This window comes from Lissotriton helveticus, chromosome 1_1 (genome assembly GCF_964261635.1).
Source record: "Lissotriton helveticus chromosome 1_1, aLisHel1.1, whole genome shotgun sequence".
In the NCBI taxonomy this organism is placed as follows: Eukaryota; Metazoa; Chordata; class Amphibia; order Caudata; family Salamandridae; genus Lissotriton; species Lissotriton helveticus.
In genome coordinates this window covers 847367234-847387996 of record NC_136057.1, presented here as the reverse complement: position 1 = coordinate 847387996, position 20763 = coordinate 847367234, and the positions used below count along the sequence as shown (strand labels likewise).

Genomic DNA, 20763 nt, shown 5'->3' with positions numbered 1-20763 from the left:
AAATGTTATGAGCAGCCATTTATCATAAGGCTGTATTTTATTTCTACAACTATCGAACGCTAATATTTCGTTTTTGTTTGTGACCCTCTAGAGAGCAGAACCAGTGGGGTGCACTTACTTCATAATGCACAAAGAAAATGAAACTAGACCAGAAACTGTGAGCCACCAACCCAGTGTTTTCTCGCAAATGGGTTGTAGCTCTTCTTTTCTGCCATGGCGCTCCTTCACGTAGTCCAGCGGTTGCTTGCTATACCAGGCTCCTGCCACCGGCTTATATGTATTCTGGCGGCTCCGCCACGCCTATGTCTCCAAAACAAAACTACACACCCCCCTATGACTCAGCCGCCCCCTTCCGGGACAGCTGCGCACCCTTGTCAACACTAGTGCCACATGTCACTTGTTGCCAACCGTTTAAGGCCCAGGCCCTGTCAAAATTTAAGGCCAGGGTTTCCAGCCAGAGCTGTCAAATTTCCGGCCAGGAGTTTAAGACTAGGCCTGTCATAATTAAGACTAGACCCATCACTTTTTAAGGCCAGGATTCCTGGCCGGAGCTGTCAAAATTAAGGCCAGAGTTGAAGTGAAGGTATCACTTCCTACTACTTGCACGTGTTAGTTTAAACTGGTGAAACAAGTGCGGCCACTTCTACTCAGGCCCCCTGCCCCGCTCAGTATGTGCAAACGTTAGTGGGTCGGCCAGCGAGACATAGGGAATGATACCTCTGCCTGTTGCTAAACGGAGGTAATGAGTGCCCATCTGCACCCAGAAAGGCCACTCAGACACCCACTGGGCCGCTGGCTGTGTTCAAACAATAGAGACAGCGCCCAAATGGCCCCCAAGACTGCTAAAAAAAGCAGCCAACAGCTGAACTCGGACACCGGCCCCTCGGGCATTTCCGAATGCCTGCGTTACCAATCCGACGCTGGCCCACACCCTCTGAGAAGTACGGTGGAATCCACTTCTTGAATTGAAGGAGGATGCAAGCGATGCGGTGCCAGATCCCAGAGCACTAGCGCCCGATCCAGGAGCAGCTCTGTAGTGGCTAGACTGGACCCACTCTTAGTCCTGGCCTTCCTCACACAGAGTACTCTCCAGTGCCGAAGTGTAAGGGGAGCAGGGGCAGGGGTGATGTGAGAGAGACACACGCAGTACCCATTCCCACGAAACATTGCCAGGCGAAGGCTTAGCTAGTGTACATCTTATTTGTGCTGACTACTCTGATCAGGAAGTGAAACAGTCTCATTCTGTTATCCTGCCCTATAGCCTCTGACCAGTCAGCCTTCACAGACCTGTTCTTTATAATCCTAAGGCTTATAATCAATTAATCCTAGAGTCTATGCAGGTGTGATGTGGGAGTAGGGAGAGTGCTTGCTCTTGTAATTATTTACCTGTCTTAGTAACATGTGTAACCCCATGCTTCTTGCCTCCCCAAAGAAACTCCCCTCCCTTCTATCTTGGGAACACTGTTTGGCCTTATTTTGAGAGAGAGTTTCTTATGGAAGGCTGATACTAGCCTGGGAGTATGTACCAAAGAAGCTAGTTTGCATTAACCCTCCGAAGCATCATGTCCCTTCCAAGCAAGCAGATTCTGCAATAGGCCATGTCTACCTCGAGAGCCTATTATCGCTTTGAGCTCATCCACAGGAGAACCATTAACCGAAGTGGGAGGAGGAGCTGAGGGAGAGCAGCCATGAGTCCTTTTAAGCCTAGAGACATAACTCACAGGATGGATTTGCCAATAGATGGGGAACTTAAAACGTACTGCAGAGAATTACATTAACTTTTCTGCCTGAATGGTCCCATAAATGTGGGTGAACATTCTGGATATAACCCCAGAATGGTTTTGAACTTGGTGGTAGTATGTTTGTCTCTTGCTTTATATGCTGGAGTAAATGGACAATATGCATATGAAAAACTCGTACAAGCTGCCTTTACTTTTGCCAAATGTTGTTTAAGAGTTTTTTGCATAGATCATACCTTGGATACCAATTGCGATATAGAAGAAATGGAGGATTCTGCTCTTTTACGTGGTAACAATATTATTCTGAAATGTATGTTGTAGGTACACTAGAATGGAGAGATGCTTGTGGAACTACATAATGAGTTATCATAGGCCAATTCCACCAAGGCAATACTTCTGCTCCACTTTGATGGTTCATGGGGAAACATTGTAAGCATTGTTCAAGGGGCTGATTCAACACTTCATTTGACCATCTGTCTGGGTATGGTAGGTGGTAGTGTATTGTGCAGTTTGTTTCATCAGGTCAGACCAAACCGTGCAGTACACTGAGAACACCTGCCAGTAATCATAATCACAGGAATAATGTACAAATCGAAAACCTGTAGCGAAAAAAATGTCCACCAAAGTCACGGCTGTGGGAAATTGTTCTAAATTAATGACAAGTTCTAAATTAGTGAAATAGTCCACGACTGTCAGTAAAGATGTGTAATCAGAAGAGCGGGGAAGTTTTACAATAAAGCCCACTGACATCATTGTCCATGGTTGACTGAGAGTCGTTAAGAGATGTAACAATCCTGCTGGTTGTGTGTGTATGTCTTAGCCATTGCATAAATAGTGCATTGTTCCACAAATGCACGAAGCGACTATGTGAACTGATGTTCACAGAACTGGTTCTTTAGTTTTTATTTGTCCTGGGTGACCTCCCTCTGGCGAGTTATGGTGCCATTGCAAATCATGTTTCTGGAAATATATCTGCAGACTATAGCGAGCATTGTATTGAAATAGCAATTCTCCTTTCCTTTCACGGTTCTGGGGCTCTTTAGACAAATGGATCCTTTTGATAGTTTTCTGAGCTCTTGTTACTTCATCTATGAATTTGGTGAGAGGATCTTTTGCCTTGGTAATGGAAAGAATACATGGTGGGGGTGTTACTTCTTGCCTTTGTCTGGTTAAATCATCAGCTTTCCATAGCTAATCAAGTATCGAAAATGGGAAAATAATAATAATGTTCATGACCACGTTCTGCCATTTGTTTTCTTCTTTAGAAGTAAACTATAGTACGCTTTTTTGATCAGGCCAGACCGGGCCTGCTGCTCTGCCCCTGCCAGATAGTATCACCCTCCAGTGAATGTTTCCTCATGACGATAGAGAGTATATTTGTGTTCTGTACAATTAAAAGTTCGATAATAAAAGGATGCAGCATGTAGGGCCTCCATAAACAGATCACCTTGTGAGAGTAACATCCAACAGCAAATGAGTATGCATTAGTTTATATTGTGAAAGTTAAACTGAATTCAAAATTGGTGCAGGAGTAACACACATTTGCAGTGCAATAGGTCTCGCATTACAGAAAGTTTAAGCTATTGGCGTTGCAAATGATAGTGTTTGTTAGATTCTATTTTGTTACAAAATATCCCAGCAGTAGCATAAGTAATAAAATAAAATCTATGAAGCAAGAAAAGGTTGCAGTTCCACAGGCTATTACTAGGTGTCTTTGTGAAGTTGTAAACAGACCTCTATTAGTCATATAAGGTAATGCACCCTTACTTATGCGACTGCTGGGATATTTTTTTAACATAAAAAAGGAATCCGTCTCACATTAGTTTGAGTTACAGCTATTGGCATTGTAAATGGCAATGTATTTTACCTATGTCTTATGGTGTGTATATATGTGGTGTGTAGTGGAATTATGTGGGTTCTATTGAATTACTTAGTCGTGGAATTGTGTGGTGTGGATTGGATTTGTAGTGTGCACTTATGTGGCTTGGTGTAGTGTGGAATTATGTGGATGGTCCTTTTTTTTCCAGCTGTGTCTAGGCGCCGGGAAACCCTTCTTGGGTAGCTGTTGCGCCCTATAAATTGATAAAATAAAAAAAATAATAATATATATGGTAATTATGTGGTATTTAGTGTATTGGAATCATGGTATGGAATTCGGTGTTATGGAGTGTAATTCATTTGGAATGGTATTTTGTGTTGTGAAGTAGGTATGTAGTGGAGTTTAATTTTATGGTACACTGTTCAAATTTTGTGTCATGATGTGGATTTGTGTGGTGTGGATTGTATATTTGTGGTTTGTGTTAAGTTGTATTTTGTGTTTGGTGTTGAATTATGTGGTGTGGATTAGAAATGTGTGGAGTTGAGCTGTGTGGAGTGGAACTGTGTGAATAGCGTGTCCTTTTTGGTGACGAAAAGCTCTAGATCTGTGTGTTTGGGTGTTAAAAAAAAGCAAGAAAGTTAGAGGTATTGGTGTTGTAAATGTAAATATCTTACCTATGTGGTATGGACTGTAGTGGATGTATGTGGCATGTAGTGGAATTATTATAATTATTACCAAAAATGTATAATGCGCGCAGATACCCCACGGGGTTTCCCGGTGCAGGACGGGAATAGGAAAAAGATAGAAGTGGTATACAAGAAGTTTGAAAAGGAAGGTTTTTACTGGCACATGCATCAAGGTAGAAAATTGCGATAATTAAGGAATCGCAATTAAGGACTCGCAAAAGCCTTTGCATGTAGGAATCGCTGTAAAAATAGCGTTTCCTACGCATTCCTTATTTGTAACTCGCAAATAAGGAATGGCTTCCCATTCATAGGAATGAATGGGAAATTGCATGTGCGATTTGAGAGTACCAATAAGTCCTCGCAAACTGTGCATGCAATTTCAGGGTGCTAGGGTGTCAAAAGGACACCTTGTTGCACCCCCCTGAAATTGATCTGTGCACATATGTTGCACACACACATGCCCTAAGGGCATGTGTGTGCGCAACATGAAACTTTGAAAATGCATAAAAGTGCATTTTTCAACATTTTTGCAAATTACCATGAAGTTCAACTTCATGGTAATTTGCGCCCCCTATTAGCGAAATAGCTAATTTTTTTACTTTAATGCATTGCATTTAAGGAATCTCAAAAAAATGATGACTTCCTAACATTCAATGTTTTGGTACTCTTCTATAGGAATGCCTACATGAAGATCTAAACTGAAATGCCACTGGTTCTTGTATTGCCTAAACATTGAAACAATTAAGTGAAAATTTCAGGGTATCCGATTGCAACTTGACTTAAACATCATCATAGCACTGAACACACACCATGGTTATTAACCTGTTTGTATTAAAATAATTACCATGATGTATCATCAAGATGTGCTAGTGGATCTCAAACCAAACACATGTATCACATGATTAAATAGGTAACATATTGTCTTTTCTGGGACATGTCATATGCGCATTCTAATTTTCAGCACACTGCAGTGTTATCTTAGGGCCAGTGCAGGAATAAGGCGAGGCGGCAGGCACGCAGGTGTTGAAATCACTGGAGAACAGCAGCGGCTGCTGCCAAACTAAAATGGTGAGGCAAATAAAATAAAAAATGCACTTACCTGCTTCTCCCGCTGCCGCTCCATCTTCCTGATGCCTCGGTGCTCCTCTTCAGGAAGTCCTGGGCCAACACAGGCTCCCAGACTCTCCACCCAATCCAGAGGCTGCTCTCATGCTGTGAGAACTGCGCTTTGATTGGTCTGAGCTGCCTGGTTAGGTGCTCACGAAGGGACTGAGGGCCTGTGCCATTTCTCCACCCAGCTGTACAATACATCTGGTGGAGAAATTCTAAATGCATATGTCTGTTTGACAGGCCTAACACAACCAGCCAAACCGACATGCGCACTTACAAGTGCCCGCCACTTCTCCCAGTCCATCGCTAGTATTGAGAGGATTGCCTGGCCCCAGTGGCGTAACATAAGTCCCCACAGCGGCTGCAGTGCGGGGGGGCCTGAACTCCAGGGGGCTCGCTCAGCAAAAGTGGTAGGTTGTGGGCCGGGGAGAGGGGGCCCCCTCAATGTACTTTGCAGGGGGCCCCCTCAAGTTTCGTTACGCCACTGGCAGGCAGGATGGTAAAGGGGGACTAGGTCCAGCAGGTATTTAAGAGCAGAACCAGATTATAGCAAAGTGCTTTGAACATGATACAGTTCGACACAGTGAGCCAGTGAAGAACGAGAAAGAGGGCTAGAGACCGAGGTAAACTTAGATAGGTGATAGAGGAGCCTGGCGGCTGCATGCTGCACAAGTTGCAGTCTATGGATAGTAGATTTGTCAGCTCCTGGATACAGGATGTTGCCATAATCCAGTCTAGAGACCACAAGGGTCAGGATCACCGTCCTCTGCGCTGAAAAAGGAATCAGCCAAAGGATCTTTTTTAACCACTTAAGTCCTGCAAAGCAGGTGGACGTCACCTTAGTCACTTGTTTCATGGATAGTGACTCATCAACAATAAACCCCAGATTCTTAATACTGCTACACGGAGGGGAAGGAGCTCCAAATTCGTGGTGTGGATTGGAGTTGTTAGTTGTGGCATTGGGTGGGTGGATTTGTGTAGTGGAATTATGTGGCATGGAGTGTAGTTGTATTATGTGGATAGTAAACCGCAAGCATTTGCAATTCAATAAGTGTTGCATTTTTGAAAACTTTGACTTATAGGTACCGTAAATGACAATGTCTTTTATTATTGCAGGTTTTTTAAACACATAAATAAAAGGCATTGTCATTTACAATGCCAATAGCTCAATATCTCAAAATAACGAGACCTAGTGTATTGCAAATTCTTGTTGGGTCGAGCTGTCTGGTTGAAAAAGGCCAATTGTCACCTTGCCAATAACTTACTGGGACCTAGCGCCCACACACCCATGGCCTAAAGCTCACCCTTTGCTTAGAACTGGTTTTTATTTTCATCTGAATAATTCATTTTCCCAGTTTGACCCCTCAATTAGGGGCTTTTATCACGCTAATTAAATTTTTGTCAATTTAACATTCAAAAGCTTAATGTAAAGACCACTAGGGGGAGAGCCATCTCCATAAATCCAATTCATCGCTCACCCTTTTGCAGAAAAACATGCTAATGTAAAATGAGGTAACACTTTTTAGACAACCTCGCTGAAATTGAAGTGTCACATGCCTTATCTGCGTGACGCATTATTAAGCTTTTCAGTTGTCCGAAACAACAATATTGCCAGTCAACTAACTGAAACGAGCCGATGCGAGACAGATGGAATGCAAAACCAGTGTAGTGGGATTCCGTACTAGTAAAGAACATTCTGGTAGCAAGGTCATACTATTGAATTTAGATGATGGAAAAAGGATAATACGCAATTTTCTACAAACGTTTGCTAGATACAATTTAGGAATGTTCGGTTATCCGATAACTTTGATGAAATTATTTTAGTTTTTTTGGGTGAGAAGTGAGTCATGTGAAAACTTTGACCTCGATACACGAGCAGTAGTGAAGGGCCAGATATACAAGAATGAATTTGATAGTAGTGGTCGCAAATTGCGCACCTACTTTTACCACATCTTTTCTATTTTTGCGATTCGACCTACCTCACGAATATTAATGAGGTAGGTCGCAAATTGCAAACCACTATGAATCGTAGCCATCAGAGGGATGGTGGTCTGTTGACGTTACCACACCAACATGCCTGTGATTGCTTTTATTTTTTTTAATGCAAACTGTTTTCCATTAAGAAAATCAGGATGTGTTTGGAAAAAAAAGAAACTTGTGAATAACATTTTTTAAGGGTAGGGAGTGGTTCATGGACCACTGCCTACTTTTAGAAAATATTTTTACCAACATTCTCAAAGGGAAGGGGTCCGAGGCATCCAATCCCACTTGTGAATGCCTCACCACTTCATTTTAATAGTCAGTGAAAGATTAATGTTTTGCAACCGGAATTCAGTCGCAAAACATCAGAACATACCACTGCTAATTAGTATTTGGGGGGGATGCCGCACACATGCCCCTTCCAAATCCTGTATCGAACTTCGGTCAAAACCAAAATTGGAATTCAGTAACATGTTACCAAATCTCTCTTGTTTTTAGTTTGTACATGCCAAAAGGACTTTTAGCGGTCACAAGCGGCCCTATTCTGTGACCCAGGCCGTTTTTGACTAAAAAAGCTTTTTAGATCTGGCCGAAAGTTTGTTGAAAAGGAAAAAAAAATATTTTTGGGCTTTTTGTTAATTTAGCAACAGCTACGTATGGCCTATAAGCACATGATGCTGTCCCGATCCATGCAGAACAAAATGTCCTGCACAGACTTCTGCATTTAGTGTACAACATTCAGGGTCTGTTTAATATCACAGTAGAGACTTGTGCATTACTATGAGTCTGTCACACTGGTTTTTATTTTGCTTCACATGGCGGGACAGAGCCCTCCCGCTTTCAGTTCGGAGATGAAACCTAGAGGGAATGTCTTTAGTAGTATGTTCCCACATTTAATGTAGGGAAAAATATTTATTTTCACTCTTTTGAGGGAGAACAAAAATAAGATAGTGGAGCATTGTTCATGTATTGTATGCATGGTACTCCACAATGTATAATTTTCACCAAAGTTAAGATGAAATGCATGAAAGCTGCTTCACTGCAGGCAAATTGGCTGAACAACCTTCTGAATAAGATTCCACTACTATTTAACCCGACATCCTTTAATTGTACCCCTATGCACACATATGCACAGAAATTGGAACAAGCATGCATACTGGTGCCCCTTTAGATATGTGCACCAGCTGTGTTGCTTTAAATGCTGCACATTTTTACGTATCACCGTTTGGTTGCAAAAGACCCATAGCGGGCTTACCAAGAACTTGTAGTGAGCTAGAGCTCGCGCTTACCATTGGTTGTCTTTATTGTTACTTTTTTCTTGTGCTTGTCCCTACCCTGGATAATACCCTCTTTACCATTATTTTGGCTAACTGACTTGCATCCTTCCACTGCTTACTTTTAGGGAACTATTTTTTCTTTTTGCTTAACCATTCCATAAGAGTGCATGTATTTTGCAGCTCTCTTCCTCGTGTGGTTTTTCCAAACACTTCCCGTCCACATGCTCCATGTTGCTCTCACCCTTGTGTGTTGCTCTCTCTTGTCTGCTTCTCTCTGTACTATGTGCTGCTCTCTCCCTGTACTCTGTGTTGCTCTCTCCCTTGTGGACCTCTCGCCCCACACCCCTGTGTTGCTCTCTCCCTCATGTGCTGCTTGCTCTCTCATATGTGATTTTTCCCCACATTGGTGTTCTCTCCATTCCATCCTTTTCCCACCTCTCCAAGTGTCTCTTCTAGATTGGGGCGTGGAAAACAGTGGCTTTTACAGTGCAGAGTAGATAACATAATAGATCCAAAGATTCAAGGGGCATGTTTCCATGATCCAGTTGTTCTGAGAATAGGCAAAACAGATGTTTCAATAGGATCAGTGTGCATGCTTTCCACAGGTCCATCTGGTGTGGCCATAAGTATTGGAAGAGTCTCCCTCTTCACCTCTGCAGGTGTAATGCGGCATTGACCTGATGGTGTAGAGAATGTATTGGATCTTGTGGTGCTTTAACAGTCATAGTAAAGTACGTAACATTATGTGGGACCTGACAGCAGCACACTTACTTCACCAGAAAAGATATCGAATCAGGAGCAGTCAAGTGAAAAAGACAAAGAAGCCACCCAATCCTGTGCAAACATAAATCCCTCTATAAGCCAAATAGAAGTATTGATCACAGTGCTATTTGTGACAGACAACTGAAGGTGTTTTATGAGAGACCACAACAACTTGACCCATCAAGGCCCATTTACTGCTATTGCCTTTTGGTCATTATTAACATAAGTACTCAAGTCTAGATTTTAATTTTAGGAAACAAAGAGATCAGACCCTTTAGTGGGTTGTGAAACGTCAGCCTCATAAAAGAAGCACTGATAATTGATCACCGCCAAATGCCTAAAATTACAATGGATAGGTAGGTGGCCTGTGCATTCAATTACTCTTGTATTAACATGGTTAGAAACAGGGTAAGCAATTCTTATGTCTTTGGTGTAGATGAATTGAAACTGAAGATATGAATACTTTTTTTGTTACTTAGTGAATAATTCTGCACAGTATAAACAAAGCACATTGATATTTGCACTCGATATCTTAGGTCTTAGCTGTCAATGGGTGATTCCAATTCAAAAAGATCTTTATTCAGTCAACCAGGCCATAAAAGTAAAGAAATTAAAACATACATTGAAAAACCATCATACGTAAAACCACACAGCATCAAAACATTGCTTACGAAGTAATCATTAAAACCGGTCGAGGCAAACCTAGCAACCAGAACAGGAATAATACCATCAGCTGATAGTGTTAATTAAGTAAAGTGCTAGTGCGTACAATAAGGTGTGCAAATATCACAGATAAAAAAGATTAAAAAACATAGTCTGAACATCAGTTAAAAGACCAAATAAAAAATGGGGAGTTAGAACTTCATAGAGCATGAAAACAAAAATATCACCTGCAGATGCCCAGCACAACCCCACTAAATGTGTCAACCCTCCAGAGTTTTCCTGGCTCTGACAGCAGCCTTGAGGAAGGCGTTCATCCTAAAGCATAGGTCAGGGGTATTCAACAGGTGCAAATGAAACAGTGCTTCTCTGCACCTGCGATGGCCAAGAGTTCTTAACAATGGGATACGAAAGCGCCTACGTGCATGATTGAAGTAGTTACAGAAAAACATGTAATGTAGCAGAGACTGCTTAGACAGGAAGGGGATGAGCTCCCCTGAGCAATAGAAGATGTATCCAAGCACTGAAGCCACCACACTGTGCTAGATCTAAAAAGAAGGGACCTCTCCCAGTGGGTGAGTTCTAGTGAGGGATACAAAGCGGGCTGCGCAAAATCGAATGACCTATTAAAGGATTGCACTGTGCATTTCGTTAGTTCGACTCAAAGTCTACTATCTTTGCAAAATTGCAAATAAACTTTTTTGACCCCCAGTTCATCATCTTTCTTTATATTTAGGGGAGAGGAGAAAAGAGAAGACAAATCCAGGGTCTGTAAAGATTTTGATATACACCTCAGCCACGGTATAGCATGACCTTTGTCCATGCTGAGCCAATCCATAATGGCATCTCTGCAGAACGTAGCTTGAGGATTGACCCATACGCTAATCCATAGCAAAAAATGGAGCCAAATTAACCCTGTTCTCTATGTACTGCTGGTTTAACTCTGTGTGGGCAATATAACTAGGGCAGTTGGTGGGAAGTGTAGGAGCCTCCGACAAAAGTGATTTTCCTCAGTCTGGAGCAAAGAACTATTATGATAGCCCCACATCCCTGCCCCGTACATAGCTGCCGAGACACATTGGGCATTATACACTTTTAAAATGGGTGAAATGGTGCCTTTGGTTGTAGGGCTGGAAAGATTCAAAACAGCTCACACCGCTCTACTAAGCTTGAGAGGAGAGTAGGCCAACTGGGATTCAATGCATGTGTAACATCCTGTGAGTAAGATAAAGAAATATGAGCAGTAAATGTTCTGAGAGAGGATACTTTTCTGTGCCATGAATATTCTATATTGGTCAATTCATAAATTGGTTGGCTGGTACAAAATGTTGTCGTCTATTCTAAATCCCTAGTGGATGTGGAACCCACTCATGATTTAATATGTCAAGTGGGTATAGTTATAGGCTGTATACTACAAGTTTTCTTTTTTTAATATTTGGGATATTTGAATACTGATTTTAAAATCTTACTTTTCATTGAAACACCTTGCATTTATAAGTATGTTGGGTGAATTGTGGGTGACCCTTGGGCACTCAATGACATTGTAATCAATTTGTGAAGCGATGAAACAGTTAAAGGAACTGGTTCTGCCTTGACCTGCAAAAAACAGAGAGAAACTCACTGAACACTCCACAAGCGACATGGCTTAGCATTTTCCTAGTGCGGTGAGGTGGGCAGATATCTCTGATAATTTTTTTATCCTTACTCGGAAGGGCTTTCAAACTTTTACGGTTTCAGTTTATTTGTGCACCTTAACTGTACCATCTGTTTTCGTTCAAGGAGGCACATAAAATGTGCGTTTGGGGTTTACATTTGTGATTAATCAATCCTACTATAAAATCCAAAATGGAAAAACCACTATCTCAACCATAAGCATAGGTGACATTGGCAGGGTCACATGCGGCCTTCATGCCCAGCCTAGTCCACTTGGCACTTCCCATTTTTGACAGTGCTGGGCGATTCGCCAATTCCGGCTGCGGAGTTGAATAACTAGGAAAACATAATATTGTAAACAGATACTGCTCGCTCTATATTTTATCCAATCAATTTAACTTGCTGACACTGCCTAGCAAGCTCTGCTTCAGATGAAGCTTGCTAGTTAAGTGAAATGAAGTATATAAAACCAGTACTCCCAATTGATACTAGATAGCATACAGCCTTGTTGGGTGGTTAGCACTGATCTACTATGGCATTGTGTGCATCCTATCAAGCTGGCACACAATATTTTCTGCCAGAGTTTTGTTTATCTGCTCCCTTACAGCAGGCTTTAAACCCTCCCATGCTGGTGACGAACCCCAGCAGTCACGCCCCGCCCTGATGACGGCTGGGGTTCGTCACGGCCCCGCCCTGTTCATTTGTTTACCGCACAGCGGAAAAATCGTGGTCGCAGCGAAGGGGTTAATGACATACCATATTACAACTTAATGAACAGACCCTCATTTGATTTTCATGTGAATCACTGCAATCTAAAAAAGGAAACTGCTCAGCAAAGTTTGCTTGACTATCAACACAGATCTGATCTGATAGATTTTACCAGAATCCAGGAGACATCATTGGATATGTAGGACCTAATCATCTGTAATCTTAGGGCCATCATTCGAAGAGCTCCGCTGTGACCATGGACATTTCAAATGTACTACTCTAGCATCTGTTGATGTATAATTGTATTATCGAAATAACGTTTTACGCCGCCTTTGAAGCACGACATTAAAGCAGTTGATAGTGGTATTTAAGCTTAGTTCAAATTGTGGTGTGACAAATTCTTTCTTTACTTTATTGATTTGCCCTCAGGTTTATTTTTATCATTATGCCTTCATTACAAGTTGCACTCAAATATGACATGTTTACGAAAATACAGTTTTGACACAATATACTGTGCGCCTGGTTACCCAATGCATTTCGGGCCACAGCCCTTCGTCAGGTGCATAATATCTGTAATTTTTAAAGGAAACGTTAGTTCAGTCGCCACACATACCCTTAAATCAGTTCATTAACTGAGGTTAATATGCAGATCTTGCGTGGTAATCTCGTGATTTTTAACGAAAAGGAGATCCCGGAATCACAGTATATTGTGTCAAAACTGTATTTTCCTATCATGAAGAAGAAATGATATTCAGGAAAGAAGGCTATTAAAAAGTTTCAAATTAATCTCCAAGATCAAAAGAAGAATACATTTGATTTGAAAAATCATTTTTTGAACATTCGTTGACTTGATTACATGTCATATTTGAGTGCGAGTGGGGGACGCCCCTCTTTTGTGGAGGACCGTGCAACTCATTGTTGATAATCATTCCTTTCACTCAGAAGGATTAACCCACCAGCACCACCCACCTTTTTCACACGGATCAATCGGATTACATTGCAATGCGTCAGACTATAAAACGATACTGTTTCATTATAACTTGGCCTCAAATCCTAATGCGTCCAATTTGGTATTCCAGCTTAACTGCTAGTTGCACTAGTTTTTGCCTCAGCTTTTTTCACCAGGTAAATCCTGGTGCAAATCTTACAGGAAGAAGGGCATATTTTGAGTATGTGCAACTCAGAACAGGGGAATACATGTCCCATTAGTGAATTATCGACCATTCCAAAGTAAAAATCTCACTGTTCTGCACTGTTTGTGCACCTGGTAAATACCATGCCTCATGCTTTTGGCACTTACCAGATACGCAGGCTGCACACAGGCCTACATCCACATTATTTTGAGAGCATCAGTCTTCTTCACATCACTTATGGATTTCTTTGAGCTTTATAGATTGGGCCATGGAGTTCTCTGTTTTATCCCTTTGTTTGCAAAATACATTATGAGAGGATAACTAATCAAACTTAACATTGTTATTAAGTAATCCGTTGTTGGAAGTGGGGGGTCCTTATCCCTCACCGCTGCCACCAAATGCTGGAGACTGGGGTCCCTGTCCCACAAAGCTGTCGCCAAGTGCGAGATCCGGACCCCTGGTTTCAACGTTAGGCCAAGTAAGGATACCGTCTGAGATGGCCCTGCTCACCCCCTTAGTAGCTTGGCATGAGCAGCCATGCTTATCTCCAAGGCACAAGTGTACAGTATGTGCAACCACACTCACCGCAACCCAATGATTTCACCACAAATAGACTCCACACGAGTTTTGATAAAATGAGTATAATCTTTATATAAGAAGATAAACGTTCTGACCACACAATACAAAACCAACATATAATAATGGGTAGTATTCCTTCCGGTGGATTGGTAGGTTCTAATCCCAACCGCCACTTCTAACCAACAGTTAAGCTTACTTCTAACCGTTTCCAAAAGGTTAGGCAAGTCGTATTGCTAGAATCACACACGGTTCAAAGGAAAAGAAATACTACAATGCGTAACGATATACTCCTGTACTGTGCAATAGAGAAACAATGCCATACGTAGCACCTCAGTCATGTACTTTGCAATAGAAGGAATAATGCAATGCGTATCACTACCACATTGCTCTGTGCAAGGAAGAAGCAGAGCAATGAGTCACGCTACAATCATGTACTGTGCAATGAAGAAATAATGCAATGCGCCACATTATAATCATGTACTCTGCAAGGGAAAAATAACGCAGTGCGTAGCTCACCAAGCATGTAGTTCGTCAGGCACAAATAAGGTCAGGCATCATACGACAGTTCGATAGTTCGTTAGCAGCAATAATGCAAAGTGTAATACAACAGTTTAGGTGCTCCGTTAACAGTTGTCCCAAATATGGATCAATGATGACACAAAAGTACCACTTCTCACTCCGGCCCCAGTACTGCCCCTCCTTGAGCTAGCACTGGCCTAGATACGAGCCGAAGCAACAGGCTTGCGCACCTGACAGAAGCGAGAGGCCCAGAGAGTGTCCCTCCGGGCCCGCACCCCACCCCAGGTGGTAATCCACATTACCTGGGGGGGTGCGACCCCACTCTCCTCTCCTCCTTCAGTGACTTGGGCCTTGATCCAGAACTCCATCAATGGTCACGGCGAGCTCGAGCCGGCGGCTCAGCTACTCCAGGGCTGCCGGTCTGGGCCGCTGCTGTTTCACTCTGAGGGCCCAATGACCTGGCCCGCCTTCCGGCAGTCTCAGTGGACACCAAAACCCGCCCTCAGTACTGTGGAGACTTACTTCGAATTTGGTGCACACACTACCCAGGCACTCCTCACCAGGGCCTCTGGTTGCACCTCGACACGCACTCTTCAAGTCTAAGACTCGCCTCTTCTCCGGTGCTCACGATGACCAAGCGCTCTTCACCAAGGACTCAGCTTGCACCTCGATACACACCCTGCTCGTCCGAGTCTCACCTCTTCTCCTGGTGCACACAACGACCAGGCGCTCTTCACCAATGCCTTGGCTGCACCTTGACACACACGCTGCTCGTCCGAGTCTCACCTCTTCTCCCAGTGCACACGATGACCAGGCGCTCTTCACCAACGCTCTGGCTTGCACCACGACATGCACCCTGTGTGTCAGAGACTCGGCTTACTCCTGCGTGCCCACGATAACAAAGTACAACTTCTGAGGGTCTCAACCTGCAAAAGCACGCGCACACCGCGTTGCTTGAGACTTCTCCGGAAACCTTTATGTTCCTGTGTTTCCAAACAGGGAGCCAGCTCACCTCGGGCCCTTGGGGTTCAAGACACAGCACAAAGCACAGTCTTCGTCAAGCAGTGGGACCCAGCGCCTCCAAGCAGTCCCAACAGCCTCTTCCTTGGTTAGAACAGCAAACTGCAGACCAGCCCCAGATCACGAAGCAAGACTTGGTCTTTCCCCAGCAGTCTCTGTGGTTGCTCTTTCCTTAGCAGAGGTTCCTCTTGACCACGTAATGGGTCCAAGCCTTTTCAGTCTCATTCCATTTTTGTTTCATTCCAACGTTCAGGGCTTTCAGCTCTAAAGAGTTATAACCCTTAATGCCTTTGAAGTCTGTTGTGCTCAGGGGTCCCTGACCCCTCCCTAAATCAGTTCTGGGTGTCTCCCTCCCAGTGTCACCTTTCTCCCTTTGATACTGGGGGTCTGAATGCTTAATCACTCAGCAGGAGATGAGTCAATTGGTTTATAGCCCCAGCCCAGGCCTTTTCACCTCCTGGGCTTCTCCTCCCCATACTCTCCAGATGCAGGGCAGCGTGATGCCATCTCAACCCCTCCCCTGGGTCAAGACCTCTCCCAGCTCCTCTCACCTCTCAGATCCAGACAGACAATCCACATTCAGCAGAGACGCACAGAAATGCTTAAAGCACAAAACTCAGCCACTTTCTAAAAGAGTGGTTTCTGAACACACAATGACAAAACCACTTTCACAGAAAGATGTGGTATGACACTGTGAGTTTATACATACTAATCCTACCCTCTCCATTTTGAACTTATAGGAAACTAGGCTAGCAAACACAACACCCAGCATCCCCCATTCTGTCCTATGGGCAGGATGGCCTTTCACCAGTGAAAAACGAAATTGAGTGTTTTTCACTGTCCGGAAATAACACCCACCTTAGTATATGTCCTGTCTTTTACTTAAACTGCACCCTGCCCAAGGGTTATCCGGGACCTACCACAGGGGTGCCAAATGTGTATGCAGAAGGGAAAGTAAGGCCTGACAAATGGTTGCACTTGTCAGGACAACACGCTAACTTAGCAAGCTGCGTGCAGGCCCTACACTGCAGGCCTGAGTTCTCTTCTCTGCGTGCCTTTGCATTACTAGCCCTTGCACACACAGTGCACATCTCTAGGGACTTTACTAGTAAGGCAAACATACCCATCATGGCCAACCAATTACCATTACACTTTACATAGGGAACACTTGTACTTTGACACTGACCAGCAGTGGCAAAGTACCCAAAGCATCTAAATTGGCGTCTCTAGGTCAGGAAAACGGTCTAGGGGGAAAGCAAAACGTTTAGGGAACTTTAGCCAAAAAGGCTAAGTCGTACATCCATGTTATCTTAATCTTAAGTGCATCCGTGCTGTGTCTTCGGTTATACAGGTAGTTCTCTAGGGAGATATGCAAGGTGTAGTCTCTGATCCAGATCTTGACTGTAAAATGCTACAAGTGCAAAGATGAAACGGAAGTAATCTTGAACGTAGCAATTTCAGGATATTTCAAAATAAGTTGCTGGGAAACTATGGGCCCGAGGTGCATTCACCAGTTCCCTGTTTTTGTTGTGACCGAGGGCTTGGGAGCTTTGTTTCTTAAATGCTTTATGGTTAAGGTTGTCCTTCTCTCTGTTGTAGTCTTTCTTCTACGCAGTCTCTCAGGTTTTCATGTCAGCCAGTGTTTTGCCTGAATTGCCTTTCTGCTGGGGATTCTCTGATACCATGCTTAAATCAGAACAGAGGTTTCTTATTTTATCCCAAATGCAATATTTTCCCCTACAAATCTAAGACTCTGTTTACCGTGTTTAATTCCACTGGTAAGGGAGGGTGGGTCGTCTGTGGGATACACTCAGTCACTGCATCAATCCATGAATGTGTTGCTGTTTCTTAAAAAACAAAAACCTTCATGTGTTGCAGTCATCTGCCTTCCATCTGGTTTGTGTTCTAGGTGTACTAGAAAGTAAGGTCGAGGAAGTGCTTATATTCCAATTATGTACCTTTACCCTGCCATGATTTCCAAGTCCAGCTTTCCTTGTCACAGTCCTTCATTCCTCCTTTCCACTGCTTTCACTCCCAGAGTCTCTTGCTTGATACCTGTATACCTATTCTGTAGGTTGGGAGCAAAGTACAACTGGGAGGAGAAAGGCAGCTTTAAAACAATGTATTATGAACATGAGGAAACTGACTTGCCTCTATGCAGACTAAGGAATCGCTGCTCATGTTGAGACCATGATGAGGAAGACCAGACTCATAATAAAGAAGATTAGAGATAAGTAATCAGCACGGTACCTTAGTCGAAATGAGGAGCGTGATTGAAATGAAGTTCCTCTGGATCTTTTTCGTATCTTGCTGTGCAGGGCTGTTTAGGTGAAATTCGTTTAAATCCTGTATTTGCTCCCATATTTAAGTAATGCTGACATGGCAGGGGAAACCTCCGTTGCAACTTGCACTGCACAGTCATTATTTTGTAACTTATATCAGCATTGACATTTTGTGCAAGACAATGTTCATCAATGCATATTTCTTACTTGTTTCGAGCTTTTTACTAAAATACTTGCTTTCATATTGCAGGTAATTTGTAAAGTTTCCTATTGTTCAGTGGCTGATGTAGACAAGGCTGTTGCTGCAGCAAAAGATGCCTTTGAAAATGGAGAGTGGGGAAAGATGAATGCGAGGGACAGAGGCAGGTTACTGTACAGGTGAGTAGTGGATTACTTTTATATTTGGAAAGAAAGGACCTTGCCTGTGGGTTTGACTCTTAACATTCAATTTTTTTTAATTGATGAAAAATCAAAGTAATGTAGCATTTAGTAAGAAGGGAAGTTTGAGAAAGTCAATATGATCCCACGAGATAGTGGTTAAGAAGTGAACCCTGTCCAAGTGGATTGTCCTGGGTATAAAAACATGCTATGCCCTTGTCAAGAAGGATCCTTCAAAGGCTCCTTGTTCTACAAAGACCAAGGCTGTTTCACCGTCATTTGCAAGATATGTTTCACTTTTGGTCATCCGCTAGTCGGCAAAATCTATGTCCATGCAGAGGTTCACCAACCACAGCCAAGTCCACAAAATAGGGCATTTTGTCCACGCGGCTCAGTAGGACATCGTAGTATAGGTCCACTCCACAGTGAGTACACTCCAAAGACCCCACACCTTTTGAGAGGTATTGCTAGGATGTTTAGCCGAAAGAAGAGGGATCTGTAGTTAGAAGTATCCATCACAAGAACAAGTTACTTACCAAGCAGATACCTCCACTCCCACACTCCTTCCCAGTCTGTGGAGTGGGCACTTGTAACTGTTAAAAAAGGTCCCAATGTAGATGTGATACATTGTCACCTCCAATTTGTAGGTTGACCCACGCTTGAAGGTGCAAAAAAAAAAGTTAAAGATAACTGATGTCAGCGTGCAGGCCCAGCACCATATGTAGCCCCACTCAGTCACTTTTGGAGGTAGCGTGAGGCCGCCTCAGAGTCCGATGGCCCCACCTGCCGGGGCGCTGGAGCAATTGCTTGGAAAATCGGTATTGCTACCTCGTATAGTCAAAAAGTGATGAATCTGCAGTTAGGTAAATTATCCACCAGAGACCGTATCACCAAAAGGTATATTGCGTTTGAGATAAATTAAGAAACCCTTGTTCTGGTTCAATAGTTATTTTCTTGTTATTTATGTTATTTTCCTTTGGACTAGTCCAAAGGGTCCAAGTTCTATTGAAACAGTTGTAGAAGCCCCTCAACAACCAAGTCAAGGCCAAGAAACAGGAGCACCCAATTACATGTTTGAACGTTGTCATCCTCGTTAGTGAGGTAAGACTTGAGTCCCTTGGTCATAACGACAGGAGCACCACATCTGGACATACTGTTCCCACTTAGGGTAAGCCACTTTGATAGTAAATATATGATAGATGGAAATTCCTAAATAAATCAAAACCTCTGGTAATTGTTCTGCAGCTTATCAACTCAATAAGCAGCTCGCCAAAGAGGCCAGAAAAGATGGTATGCTTCTGGAATTGCCTTCGTTGCTGCTCAAAGGGTGCATTATGTAGCTGCTCATGCTGGATTGTTGCTTTTGGATAGACTTGACTGAATTTGGTGGGATTACTCGCAATCTGACTAGTGAACACAAGCGAACAAAAAGTGATGGGATGCGCCCAGAGTATTCACCAGTGATTCATATTCAAGCTTTCCACCAGTGAGTTTTTAGGCTGCCGAGATCAATATGTCACACTTGGAAGTAAATACCTGCTCTTTTTTTCTTCTGCATGCTCCTGTTGTCTGTGAAGGCTTGCAGACCTCATGGAAGAGCACCAAGAGGAGCTGGCCACAATTGAAGCCATCGACTCTGGAGCAGTGTACACCCTGGCATTGAAGACGCATGTGGGAATGTCTGTGCAGACCTTCAGATACTTTGCTGGCTGGTGTGACAAAATTCAGGTAAGGTGAATGCACGGCTTAGTGCTGATGGGCATGCTGGTTGGCAGCACTGAAATTAACAGGCGTTACAGTGGACCTCATTTTATTGCGCGTGGACCAGCTGGCCATACCACTTAACACGCTTGACCTTTTTGTCAGGCATCTTTAACGTCCGATGGAAATTACTAAATTGTGTATTTCGTCATAAGCACTATGCTTATACAGTACACTGTTTTGTTGATATTTACTAAATACCCTCTGAAAAATGTTTAGTAACGGGGCTTTATGGTATATAGTTAAAGTTATTTATGTGAGCAGTAGATTGTTTTCTTTTTATTTAAATAAGGAGGAGCTTCTGCTCTGTCATGTTCTGAGCAAGTTGTAGTTATATTTATCGCATGTAGAGATCAAAACAAGATGTTTTGAAGAACCACTCTCCGTCAGACAGAGAGAATACATGTACTGTGAGCAATGGAGGATAAGACGTGAGGCGCATGCCTTCCACTCTAGGCATGTGGTTCTCAGCAGAATGCAGGATGAGGATTAAACCCACCAACGAGCCAGATGTTGTAGGTCCTGCTGTGCGGTTGTCCAGTCCATTCTTGCGGGAAAGGACTCCTCCATTTCCTAGAAGGGAAATTGAATTTATCAGCGGAAAAATATCCCCATCCCCCGGCCTCCTACAACCTGCAGAGGTTGCGTGGTTCTGGCTTCATAGGGTATTCTCAGGGAAGAGGTGACCTCTACCCTT

At 43.2% G+C, this 20763-nt stretch overlaps 1 protein-coding gene across 1 annotated transcript in view; it reads left to right on the top strand.

Annotated features, from left to right (window-relative positions):
- Positions 1-20763, top strand: part of ALDH1L2 (aldehyde dehydrogenase 1 family member L2) — a 269678-nt gene that overhangs the window by 191977 nt on the left and 56938 nt on the right. Inside the window, exons 12-13 of the mRNA XM_078675046.1 lie at positions 18178-18305; positions 19883-20033. Coding sequence (XP_078531172.1) covers positions 18178-18305; positions 19883-20033 — 279 coding nt within the window. The remainder of the gene's footprint in view (positions 1-18177; positions 18306-19882; positions 20034-20763) is intronic.